A 14,406-nucleotide genomic window follows, 5' to 3' on the forward strand; every position below is an offset into this window, starting at 1 on the left:
ATTCTCAAAAGAGGTCCACTGCGATAAAACACACACACACACACACACACACACACACACACACACACTGCAAAACGCCCTGTACAACCACTACGTATGTCTATGACTATTACACGAAAAAGAATTGAACTATTTCACTCTATATTACCAGGGAGGTGAGACCTCTCATCTCCCTGATATTACTGTAAGTCAACGACAAAACTGTCATTATACCTCGACTTCTATACCGCTATACCTCTCCAATTTACCATTTCTGTTACAGAGGATTCCCGTTATAACAAAGTGCTCGGGACCGGCAGTTTTCTTTCGTTAATATAACCGAACAAGTAAACTATAAAGAACGTAGATCTGGCAATGTTGGAATCTAAATATATTTTACTTCGTTGTATCCGGAATTTCTTTATAACCGTGTTCGTTATAACGGGAGTGCACTGTATACACCCCGCGCGTTTATTGTTGCTGATATACGGAATGACTTGAATTATATCTGCTCCGTAAACCATGCTCCAAAAACAAAAACAAAACAAAAAAGAGATAGAAAAAATTAAAGTCCTTGCAAATTTGTCTCTGCCTGTCGCTATGTCGGATCCTACATCGACGTCTTCCTGCATAGAAAGCCCGAAATAAATCCACCCTACAGCTGCCATAATTACTGCACATCTTAAACGGATTAAGTCATTAACTCTCGAGCAAGGAAACTCCACGAGAGTATATCAATATGGAGCGGCAATGATAACGCGATGATTTGATAATCAGATGTCTGCTCACTTTGACTATTCTACGCCGACAGGGCCAACACCATGGACAGATAGATAGATAGATAGATAGATAGATAGATAGATAGAGTGAGTGAGAGCTCAGTGGAGGGAGAGGAAGAGGGAGAGCAGAGAGTTTTTTTTTTCTTTTTCATTAGGAACTTGAACATTATCTGTTCTATTACCTTTGCCTTAATAATATGGTACACAGTTTCTTTCATGTTTGCGTTTAATGGCAATATTAATTGTCATAAAATCAATTAAACTTTAAGTGTATAACAATAATAAAACATTTTTATACTTCGCAATGTGCGAGAGAGAGCTGGGCGCCTTTGAATGTTTCTACTGATAAATAACGCTCTTACGTAAACGTTATTATTTTCATCTTCATAATCATCATTACATTGGTATAATTTTCGTAATCTTGCATGCATACCTATAATAATGTAAGCCTTTACCTGTTATCTTTATAATTTTGTGATACTGATAAGCAATCGGACATAAATCATGCAATTTCATCTTGGCTTACACACGTATAGTCCTAAACTGATCATTATAATTTTAGTTTCCATATAGTATCAACATATGTCTCATTGTATCTATGCTTGTATTGCATTGCGTCTGTTGAATGGTATTGTATTTGTTAACATGCTCATGAATATTCGTTTAGACATATGAAAATGAAATGAATCAGTTTCCATATGTACACCACGCCCTTGAGCAGAACAATTAAAAGGTTGTGCTTATTAGAGAGGAAGCACGAGTATAGTCTCTCAAAAATCTTAGACCTTGATACCACTTATAGACCTACATCTTGGTTTATTCAAAAAATCATTCAGGTATAGGAAAGGAAAATCATTATCATACATTAAGAGATGAAAATTCTTATATCCCTATTATAGGAGACCACAGCTTTGAAGAGTTGACACATCAGCTTTTTGAAAACAGCGTACTCATGTCCAGTGTTAGAAGCAACGGTTTTTACTATATCAGTGTATTATGTCTGCATCTGAAATAAACAAGCGTGTTTATTCGGAGGCTATTGTGATTTATTTCGGATCCAAAGTCTGTCAGTCGTATAGTCGTGAGTCGTATAGCGTGCGACGGGCTTATATTAAGAAAGAAGTTAAATGTTAATGTGAAAGCTACCACGTGACCGATGGCCTCTGATCGCCTTCGGAGGACTGGGCAATGAAGGTAAAGTGCAAATTACAAGTCACCTTGACTTTCATGAGGGCAAAACGCTGTTTTGCGCTCAAAAGAGCATTCATTAAAAGCCCAGTAAACGAAAAGGAAGGGGGCAAGGATTGCCCATATTGTATTTGCACATACACACACACACACACACACACACACACACACTTTTTTTGTTTGCAATGATCTTTTTATTAATTCCATTTCCTTTGAAAATATAACAATTCCAAAAAATAAAATACACGCACACGCGCGCGCGCGCGCACACACACGCACACGCACACACGCACACACACACACACATACACACGCAAACACTCACACGGGTGACATTTTCATTACTATTCTAATATACACTGTATACACAATTTTTTTGTCATTGAAAATAACTCTGATGATGATGGCGCCATCTGATATTTTCAAAACTAAGCTCTGAAAGCGAAAGGATGACGGCATAACACGCACATTGGTGAAGTGTAAGGAAAGTAAAGCCTCAATCTCAACTTATTAACAAGTGGAGGACCAGTGATTTAGTGGTGACATTAATTTGCCGCCAACATGATAATTTCGTTACATTGAAATGAAACACCGAAAAGAGATGATAATATTCATAATTGATAATGATTGATAATAATAGATAGTAAATGGTATTGATTATCATCATCATCATTGTAACCAAAATCACCATAATAATTATGGTAACAATACATAGATTGTAAATTAGTGCCTACGGGACGATTTAGTTTGAATATTTTGAGGGTTTTTTTTTTCTTTCTTTCTTCGAAGGGTCACTTGATTAATATTTCCCCTTATCTAAATCATACAAGTTTCAAAGTCAACGACAGAGCGTGGATCAGCACTTGTCGCCTTCCTCATTATGTCAATGGGGTGTTAAGAGAGGGGCATGCGAAGGGGAGCTGGGAGTCCAAGGTTTTTATCGGGTACGACTCGAACTCGAAGGTGCTTGCTGTCAGTGGTCGTGACACTTTGTATGCATTATTCAGAGGGGCAGGACCAGTGATACGCGACGATAACACCCACGGAGACATCGGGCCGCAGAACGTGTGAAGATCGGAGAGAAGGTGGCATCAAAGTCAAGAATTTACAGCAGGTATCAGAATATTTAAGCCACTGTTCGGGGTTCCACTTTGCGCATGAGCATCAAGAGGTCATTAAGTATCAACAGGGCATGTTGGTTTTTAAATGAAGCATCTGTAATGTAATGATTATTCAAGCGATCTAATGGTGCTTTCCAGCACATCCACCTGACAGCAAAAGTGGTATTTGGCAATGCAATATCAATAGACAAAGATTGTTAATGAATTCAATTTAAAATGATGAAATTGATGCTTTCCCAAGTGACATCTTAATTTATTGATCATTCTAGTCACCTGGTCTACGCAAGTTCATCCTTTGTTTGACCATGACTGATGACTTCTAAAAATTATTACGTCCGGTAAGCTTATGCATTTTGTCGCTTTGAAAACGAGCGAAGTGCATAACTAACCGAGAAAAAAAGGAAAGGTCATTGCACTCATGTGCGGTTCCATGACATTTGCTCCTGCGACAATTGCTCCCATGAAATATCTTCACGCTGAACCAAACATAAATTCTACCCGCAAACATAACCTAATCCTGATCCTGATCCTCACATCGAACTAAACGTAAAACCCTATCACAACTCCTTAAGTCCTTGGAGAAGGAGCAATTGTCGTGTCGTCCCATGTGCACATGCGCCAATTTCGAACTGACTTATTTTTCTTTTAGCTGTGCATATACCAGTAAACCTCATCAAATGCTAAATGATAACGAGGATGCTATCAAAATTCACGAACTTCCTTCCTGTAAAGTTTTCCTAGCAATGACAGATAATATACCCAAACAAAAGCAAAACAGACACCAGACCTAAACAAACACACACACACACACACACACACACACACACACACACACAAACCGCATTACGGAGTTGATTACATATCCTGATATTCTTGCACGCACATTACGCACGACAATGTCAGGTCATGTTCTACATAATTTCAAAGTTATCATTTGGTGTACAGTTGCTGTACCCACAGCTGTTTGTGGTTGTTGTTTTGATAAAAAAAAAATGCTAGACGGAAGGGTTTACATTCCGATTCATTCAAGATAATTTCCAGGAAAGTCTTTTATCTCTGACGTGTCTATTGTCAACGTTGGTACTATTTTGAAATCCATTACACAGGATCTACAAGATGGTTAGAACGTGAATATAACAATGCTGATAACATCAATACGTGATCATCAACACGACCAGAACATTTCTTCCCTTTAATTGACATTATCGATATTTTCGATATTGCCGTCCACATTTTCACTGGTTCCTGTTTGCAATCAAATCATTCCTATATCATAGCAATTTATCACAACAGTTTACTGATAACAAAGAAATCGAAAACAAACGAAAACAGAGGAGATTTTCACCAAACACAAAGCAAACACACTGTGATAGACATAATACCCACGGAGTTTTGAGGCTCTGGTCTGGAGAAGATTCTTATATAAGCGTTAACTTGACCCTTAAAGGGATAGTATAGTTTTTGGTTGAGATGGGGATTCAGATCTTATTTTTTTGTGAGATAATTAGAAACCACTTATATAAAATATGAAAGAGCATACAGTTATTCTAAGCGGAATTCAGAGTTTATTTGATGACTATCGGTTTTGAAATGACTGAGATAGAAAAAACCCCAAAGTAAAACAAGTGGTCCTAATAAAAGATGGGTCCCACTTTTTATTAGGATCTTTTTGTCTTTGGATATCTCAGGCATTTCAAAATCAATTTTCATCAGATAAACTTGAATCCCCCAGAGAATTGTATGCTCTTTCATATTTCATAAGAGGTTTTTCATTATATCATCTCACAAAATAGGTGGAAACTGAAGCCCCATCTCAACCAAAACTATAATACATCATCCCTTTAATCTTCATAATTGAAGTTCTGTTCTGAGAACAAACAAAATCAGCAGGCAACACATCTAAATTATCAAAACATGTCCGCTCAAAGAAAGGAGAGACAAAAAAAGAAGATATATAAATAGATGTAAGATAGATAGAGAAGGAAGCCTAACTGATTGCCTAACTGATTGCTCTGATGAAGTGTCAAATTTACACAAAATTCCTCACCATTTAAAAGGGATAGGAAAGTTTTTGTTGAGATAGTGCTTCAGGATTGCAACTTTTTTTTGAGAAAATGAGAAACCACTTATGAAATATGAAATAGCATACAATTTTAAGAAGAATTCAAAGTTTATTTTCATGAAAAATTGTCTTTGAAATGGCTGAGATATCCACAAAACAAAGAGGTCCTAACAACAGGTGCGGGACCCACCTTTCATTGGGACCACTTTGTTTTGGGATATCTTAGTCACTTAAAAACTAATTTTCATCAAATAAACTTTGAATAAATTTATTCCTCCTAGAATCTAAATTGCATTACATGCTCTTTCGTATTTCTAGTGGCTTCTAATTATCTCGCAAAAAGTTAAAATTTGAATTCCCCATCTCAACCAAAACTACCATCCCCTTGGGATGACTTTGAAAAAAAAAGGTAAAATCTAACAAAAAAAAAATGACAGAAGTTTCATCAAAATCGGGCACAAGAAAAGAAAGTAATTGAAGTATAGCATATCAGAATGTTTTCATGAAACAGATAGTCGTAAAAATATTATCACTTCACTGATATCTCATTGGTTTAAAGAGTTTTGTTTACCACTGGGAGTAGTGATTTTAAACTGCTCAAGTAATCACATTTTGATGTGTATGTAGGTCAACAGTTGTATAACAAAATATCCTACCATATACAAAAAATTTGCGATAAATCCCAAAATATAAGGAGATATCAATATTTTTCTCAATAAACCATAACTGTCGACGGTTTATTCTATAAACAATTTTATATAACTATAGTTCACATTTTGTCTATTTGATAATACTTAACATTGATAATACTGATTAACATTTTTACATTGATTGTTTCTGCATGTTCCTAACTCACATTTTAGCACTAAAGCTTAAATCATACTTTAAAAAAAAATGAAAATCATGTTTTGGTTGATTATTTAGCAACTACAATTATCATCTTCAACAGGCATTATTGGCAGACTAGATTATTACATGCTAAAGATCTATTTTTCTGTGTTTCTTCATTTTAGGGAAGATTTTGTTTTCAGGTTAATGAGAGACATCTTTCAGCTAATTTGCATTTGTGATTCCAACAAATGATATCACATGCATCGTTTAATGTAGACATTGTAGACAAAGATTTTTATCTTTGTCTGCTTTGGATTAAAAAAAACTCTAACCACGATGTTTGCTTGATCTTACAGTATGTGTTGAGGCCAACTTGAACATGAAAGGTAATTTCACTTCTAGGCATTTCATAAAGAAAATATACTGTCAGGTAAAAGCAAGAATACAATATTGTGGAAGTCTTGGGATTCTGGAATAGTATAGCTATGATATATGGTTCAAAAACAAAAATACAAATTGACGCACGATGACATTTCGATGAAATTTAGATCATGCAAGACTTCGTAACCACGATTCAGCTGTCCTATGATGCAAAGGTCAAATGTCAATCATGCTTGTAATTTTCTTCTCCACTTCCATGCTCTTCTCGTCCATGTCTTCCGACGATATATCACGGATGTAAATAATGTATATATTACCCTAGTTTGCTTAACATCATAGATAATTTTGGCACTTTCTTTTCCATCTTGCTTCATAATGACCTTTTATTTTGCGAAGCTCCCGTTTCTCCATATATGTTATCAGTTTAGAAACTTTGAAAAGGCAGAGCGTTTTTGTATGACGTGTATTGTTTGTTTGTTGTTTGTTTGTTCATTTTCAATCTGAGAAGATGGATGGATAGCCCATATTCAGCTACGTTAAGCTGGTCTTCTATGGGGTCCAGTTGGATGTGAGGTGGGACCACTTCACCGGGTTAAACACCCTGCTCTTTGCGATGAATGAATGAAGCGGGATCTGTATAATATGAATAGGCCAACTGTCATTGAGGATTGGAAGAATATTTATGTAAAAGTCATCTAACACCACTAGAATAATGAAAAAAAAATTAACAACACACACCAAGAGTGACGTGAAGACTTCTCGTCACTTCTAAGAATACACAAATTCAAATAATGCTTGTTTGTTTGTTGCTGTTTTTGTTCTTGTTTTTTGCGATTTGATCTGAAATATTACCTTGCCTCCAACTTATCATATGCAAATGAATTATGTGAAATTAGGGACTTTCACGCATATAAGGTTATTACGTGTGAGAAATAAAGACGCAAATTACTATTTGTGAATCCTCTCATCCGTGTCTTATGGTTATTGGTATACATGTACCTCCGGGTGGTATATATCTGATTAATAATTTATGTTCGTGCTTAATATCAACTGTTAAAGTTGATAATTGTGGTTAAGAGTTTATTTTGGGAGATAGTTTGCTTCCTGCAATAACAAAAATCATCTCAAGGCAATTCCCCCAAATATCAAAACATTTCATTCGTGTTAATCTAACTTCAATCTATTAGAGTGATATCATAAAATGTTATTAGTAGGTACAATGTGGAGCTACTTAACAAACTGTGACGCTATTGATTACGATGTTAAGCCTTGATTAAAGGGATGGTATAGTATTGGTGGAGACGAAAAGTGGGCTTTAAACTTTTTGTGAGACACCAAGAAACCACTTATGAAATAGTACAGAGCATAGTAATTTAAGAGGAATTCAAAGTTTATTTGAAAAAAAAAATGGTTTTGGAATGGCTGAAGCATATAAAAAAAAGAGTAAAACAAAGCGATCGTAAAAAGGTGGGTCCCACATTTTATTACGACTGCTCTGTTTTGGATATCTCAGCCATTACAAAACCAATTTTCATGAAATAAAAGTTGAATTCCTAGTGAAATTACATACTCTTTCATATTTCATATGAGGTTTCTCTCTATTTCACCAAAAAATGTTAGAAACCCGGGGCCCGTTGCATAAAAGTTACAATTATGGTAACTTTGCCATCCAATAGTAACTTCCATGGAATTCTTGATTTTGATTGGCTGATGAGTACTGTTGCCATGGTAGTTACCAGTGGATGGCAAAGTTACCATAATTGTAACTTTTATGCGACGGGCCCCTTAAGTTAGGTCTCAACCAAAACTATACGATCCCTTTAAAGACAGAAAATCTCACATGAAAGAGTACCTTTAACATGTTTGTGAAACGTTTAATCATGTTTGAATGACGTTGTACATGATACCACATGGATGAACGGAGAACTCATTAACTTCGTCTGCGCGTTTCTGTGACGTGTGCGGCGCTCACCCACAATTCGATGCATAATACAACGACGCATTCGTCTATGACGGGCCGAACGCTCATCCGAGTCGTCGCCGTGGCGCTTTACGTAACACCTGTGAATCATGCGCAGCTGAAGTTGAGATGTCGACTCCACCTCTGTCAAGAAGGTGTCGGGGGAGATAACCTAAATACACGTCTGCTGCTCGTCTAAATGCATTTATTTCAGATGACCCTACAATTTCTCTTTCCCCGTGACCTCCCCTACGTCTCCCCCTACTCTTTCTCGTTCTCTCTTCTTCTTCCTTCGTGACGAAGAGGATACAAACAAAATCGGGAGGGAAGTTGGGATCTTTTGTATTTATTTTTATCGTCAAAAAGTCGCATTTATTTTACTTCATTTCATTGTATCTTCCCGCATTTCAATGTTGTGTTGATTATGTGCAATCATGCATATCAAATGTCCTATATACTGTAATTGTACTTTTGTTGGTTGGAAATGAAATAAATGGGATAAAAGGAAAACAAAATTAAATGAAGAGTGCTACATGAATCTAATGGTATACCGGTAAGTATAGAGAATTATGAGTAGAATGAGCAGAATTAATCATCATCTACACGGTGTCACATACACGTATATCTTGGAAAAGAAATATGCAATGCACTTTTGATACAATACTCATACCAGATCTCCATCCACAACAGATTGATATTTCAAGGACATGGAGATCATGTTGTCGGCTTGTTTGCAGTGTAGTGAACAGGAACACTTTCCCAACGTTTTCCGTTATTGCTTCCTTATCCCTTGAGAAGGACACTGCACTATTATTTACTTTAGCAGTTTAGCTGACGATGGTGGTTGATGAATTACATCGGAATATATCGTCTGGACTCGTGACATTGCATTACATTAATTCTGGTTATTGTGCATACATTAATTAGCGCTGGCTAATCTTTACACGTAATCGTGTAAAAACATGGCAACATGCTGTGTGTCACATTAAATATGCATGTGATGTAGTGGCGCGGTATTTAGCCTGTTTGTTTTTCGAACGATATTTTCATTGTGTCAAAACCGGATCATGACATAATTATACAAATGACTGGATTATGAATACAAACCACAAGAAATGAGCGGATATGATTACTTTACGTATTTTTGTGCAGTCACAGCTGAAATATCAAATTGGTCACTTCACCAACGCTGTCACGTTTCCCCTGTTGATAGTCTAAGTTACTATTCTTGTTTGGCAGTCTACCCGAACTATTCATTTGTCCAATAGCAAAAGTGATCCATTATTGAATAACGTTTCATTTTTTTAATTGTAGTGTTTTATTTTTCTCACGTGAATGGTAGATATGCAATGATTGTGAGCACAATTTACGGGATAGGAATACAGTTGTATGGATATAGCGTTTAACATTACATAAGTCGTCGTAATGATAACTATTATCACAATAGTTATCATTACTGTCAATATCAGTGTTATCATTGTTATGACCAGTAGGCCCTACAATGTTTTGTTATCACTGTCATCATTTATACATAATCATTGTTACCATCATTATCATCATCAACATCATCATCATCGTCTTTATCTTTACATTTCTACCACAATGCGCCGAACCGTTAAAATAAGCTCATTTAGATTGATACCTTCCCATGTTAGTGTTCGATGAATGAAGGATGACACCATTATGGCATAAGAATTGTCTATTTTTAAGCCCGCAATTTCCAGGGCGAGCCAGAAAAAAAAGTAGTGACAGTTATGAAAGTCGCCAGGTGCATGGTAAAGCCACGTGACTCAATTACCCACGTGCTTCGCGCCTAGTCACGAAACTGAGCCTTGTTGTTCTATGTTTGTAAGATCGTGCAGATCTGTAAAGTCAACGACCACCTTATCGTGAATATCGATCGTTGCCATCGACGAAAGGAAGTTATCAAGCTACGAATAGACCAGGACCTTGTAAAATTAGCAGGGTTTTTCTTTCTATAAAAACACACCTCTCAAACCTTTTTTTTATGTACAATGTATTTTAAAAAGGGATACTGCTGCAAGTAAGGCTGCTCAAGCTGATCAAGCCTAAATTCAATCATGTTGACGCATGTCATGAAATGTTCATGATCAGTTAAGATGACCGCTTACTTTGTTTTATTCTAATTTTGCATCATTTTCTCCTTTTTTTTTAATTATCAATGGCTATACACGTGTTGCGTAACGGGTATGATCATTAAAATTTTTAGAATAATATACTTGAATGTTTTTATCCAGGGTCTTCAGCCTATTCAGTGTTGCCATTTCTCTACCAGAAGGCCCTGCAATTATTATCATCCCTGCAGCGTTGTTAGGTACCCATTTGTACACCTGGGTCGAGAGGGACATGGTGGGTAAAAGCAGGGAGGTGGGAAGAGACCCACCTCCCTGGTAAAACATCTTGCCCAAGGACCGTAAGCACTGGGCGGGAATCGAACTCGGGACCTACGATTGAAAGTCATGAGTCTCATCCACAATGCCATGATCTCTTCCCTGATGTAATCGTCAAAAATAAGTCGTCATAAATAGAATTTTATAAGGTTCGTAAGGGATAATGTAGTCTGGAATTAACGTCCTCTTGAGTAACCGAGTTACAGCAAAACGCAGCCAGATGCAATTGTAAACTGGAATGGGGGAAATATCATGCGACATACAGTCACGTTCCCGCCGTCGTATAATAAATTTCACGTTTGGACGTCTGTGTGTTATATTGTATGTTCAATACTATAATCCTTTTCTCTCTTCCCTTTTGTCCTACAATGATGGTGCACTTTGGCGCTCAGAAAAGAAAAATAAAAGAGAGTAGGGAATGAGAGGGCTACAAGGAGTTAAAGATCAGTTTCTGGCTCTATTCTTTCTTTTGGTCAACCACAAGTGAATTCAAGCAGTGAGCTATACCGAAGCGAAACAGGAAATTCTATCTTCCCTTGACGGCAAAAACAACAAAACTGTAATCAGGGAAATGGAATATGGCTAAGTGGTGGCATAATGTTACTGTGATAGAAGATTTGGTATGACTGCTATAATTCGTTCGATATCTTTTACGCGGTTTAGATGCCAATGATTGATGATAACATGGAGATTTAGCAATGATAGTTTCAGTAGGTGCTGGGTGCCAATGACATGATTAGCATTGGCATAGACTTTCTCGTGGAGTGCTAAACAGGATCTTATCTTATCTATATCATTAGGATGTTCTGACAGAAAAAAATCACTGCGAGGTGTTAATCAATATCCATACAGTTACTATCACATACATAGATTGCATCATCTGTAGAATTTAGCACGGATATCTCATTAAATTCCCTGCGCCTTATTAAATAGGTTTTTCCCCTTCAGGAGTATATGGGATGAAATAATGATGAACGCGTGTGATATTTACAAGGTGAGTTATGTAAGCATGCGAATATCGGAATATGATTATCATTACGTATTGGCGTTTACGATGACATTTATTCCACTGTTCATTGGGAAAGCATGATATCATGTATAGGAAACGATATTGTAATAATTGCATGCAAGGTAGACCTATAAAATGAACTTAACTCATGCATAATAATAAATCAATGAATAACAATTTTTCACGTACGGACATTTACTTTGAATCATCTGTCTGTCATATTTTGTGAGAATTTTAAAGACGCCTTGAAAATCAATATTTTCCGTCCGCATGACAGGCCTATGCTATATGATTTGACTGTTGTCTATCTCGTAAATGCAACATCGTAAAGCGAGGCAGAGAGGTGAAGATATGTAATATAACGTGACATATCATTGAATCATGTTTAATGACTTATGTCAGTCCCGTCTCTCCCTCATAATCGCAACAAGATTTACGACGAATCGTACGTATGGGACTGTAAATGTCACGTACGATTAAATGATCCCTATACCAGCCAGAGCCACTCATAAATATTTGACGTGCATTCGTAACATTGTTATGCTACTGTCGAGTGTCGAACCGAACCGCTACAACGTGTTGTGTATAGTTCATGTAGAACCCTGCAGTCCCTATAGCTAGTAATTTCATATAGAAAACAAACGAAATAGCTGTTACATCGGAGACTTCGAGCGATGTTGCTATTGAAATAATTCAGACAATAATTGGATTACTTACCTGCTTTGCTTTTCCGGTGCTTGGAGCTGAAGAGTGGTGTACTACTGGGGAACATGCTGAAGTAATTTCGATATGTTGCTAGAGTGGATTTGAACCCGCCAAATGCCGTACATGGAATATGAGATGTGGCGTCGCCGATCATCGTGACAGCAACCCTACAAGACGCGGTCCGATCCCCAGCCCGGGACCGCAAGAAGGCTGGGTAGAGAATTGTTATCCGCGAACAAGCTACCGCTCTCTACAGACTTTTCCCGCGTTAGTCACACAATGTCAACCTGAGAAGAATCTCCACAACACATCACGCAGAATGGTCGGTGATGGCATAAATCCGTTTATTCCGACTAGGAAACGAATGATGACTAATATCTCGGGTTGCCGCACAAACTCATGTCGTTATCATTCCAGGATTCCCGTTATGAATGTTAAGAACACGTACATAAGGCAGCAGCTCTCTGAACTCGAGCGTAAGGTATCCTGAAGATGTCGTCTGCTACCATAAATTTCGTTCTACGATTCTATCCTCGAAACGCTCGAAACGATTACCGCGTTCCTACGCAGACGACGACTTCTGGGACCTTGCGTTGACCTAACACGTGCGGCGCGTGCGTTTACCTCGCGGCACGTGCTGCAAGCTTTCTCGCCAGCTCGAACAGTCTAATACAGGGCGGATAGAAGGAATAAGGGTTACTACTGGATAACGACCGATTATGATTCGGATGGACAGACTTAAACGTTTTAATACCCCGAGATATGCTTCGCCTGACCGCAGATACAAGTTAGATTATTCTGATTCGGTTCGCAAGCGACACACCTACACTCCCTCTCGCGGATTTCACTAATTAAATTCAGACCTGAGGTACTAAAGTGATTATTTGATAGGCTGCTGGCACGGACACGTAATGGTCTGTACTGACGCATTTACAAACGTACCCAACTGATGAAAGTTTCCCCAATATTCTGTGAGCAATTCGTGACTGCGCTGAGTAGAACCATCGCGTTTATTATCAGCATCACTCTGCAGAGCTACGGCGAAATCAGGGTGACTCCATCCACGTCCACGTGAGCGTTCAATTAAAGGGAAGCTACTGTGTCAGCTGCTGTTACGATATTATTTTAGCACATCTCTTTAGAAACCTGTCCGTTCCCAATAAAACTGCGTACAGGTGTTAATCATGACCGTAGACAGAGCAAAAAGTGCAGTTAGAAGACATAAAACGTAATGCACTGTAGCTAAAAATGCTAGACGCAGATAAATCAGGGAGGTGCATGGAATCTTCCACCTCCCTGGATAAATTTATCCCGTGGAAATGAGCAACGCAAGGTGGTGGATTTCCGTCAGTGAGTGATTATCTTTAGAGTCAGCAGCTATAAGAGAAATCATTCTGAGCGTATAATATACAGAGACTCAAAGTCTTTGTTTGTCCCCTCTGTAAGTGTTTGAGTCGCTCGATTTGAATTCGGTAGATGTTGAACTGCTGTCAATGACCTACATCGCAAACGAACAACTTGGCATACTGCCGTACTCCCTGTCTTATACCCAAACCTGAGTAAAAACTCGTCCAGAAAATGGGCGCTGCTGTCAGGGTCTCCATTCACTGCAACCAAGTGCTTCCCATCAGGAAACCACTCGAGAGCAATGTCATCAACGCTCCGTGGGCCCAGTGGCCCTGGCGGCCTGCTTGTTGAACTAGCCAGGCAGTTCCGAGGTTATTAACCTACATAAGCCCGATGTTTGGTGTTGAGTTGACCTGTCAACGAGAATGGGGCAGAAGGTGTTTGTAGACATCAAGATTCTTTTACACACAATTTAGTTTTTTTTTTAAACACAGTGAAACGAAAGCTACTGGAATGCGTTTTAAGCAAATTCATATACGGTGTAAATGAATTGTTATCCGTTTATTGAAATTGACAAAATAAGCATGACGCTTGTAAGTCTCTCATTGTGACACAGTCAATGACGAGCGGGTA

General features: G+C 37.9%; 1 protein-coding gene across 1 annotated transcript in view; it reads right to left on the bottom strand.

Moving 5' to 3' along the window:
* LOC139739844 (serine/threonine-protein phosphatase 2A 55 kDa regulatory subunit B delta isoform-like) overlaps positions 1–12,742 on the bottom strand; it is a 69,143-nt gene extending 56,401 nt beyond the window's left edge. The window contains exon 1 of the mRNA XM_071650438.1: positions 12,439–12,742. Within this exon, the coding sequence (XP_071506539.1) occupies positions 12,439–12,580 (142 nt within the window). The 5' untranslated portion in view covers positions 12,581–12,742. The remainder of the gene's footprint in view (positions 1–12,438) is intronic.
* Between the last annotated feature and the right edge of the window lie 1,664 nt (positions 12,743–14,406).

This window comes from Diadema antillarum, unplaced genomic scaffold, assembly GCF_040938485.1.
Source record: "Diadema antillarum isolate AM-2024a unplaced genomic scaffold, OU_Dant_1.0 seq00000821_RagTag, whole genome shotgun sequence".
In the NCBI taxonomy this organism is placed as follows: Eukaryota; Metazoa; Echinodermata; class Echinoidea; order Diadematoida; family Diadematidae; genus Diadema; species Diadema antillarum.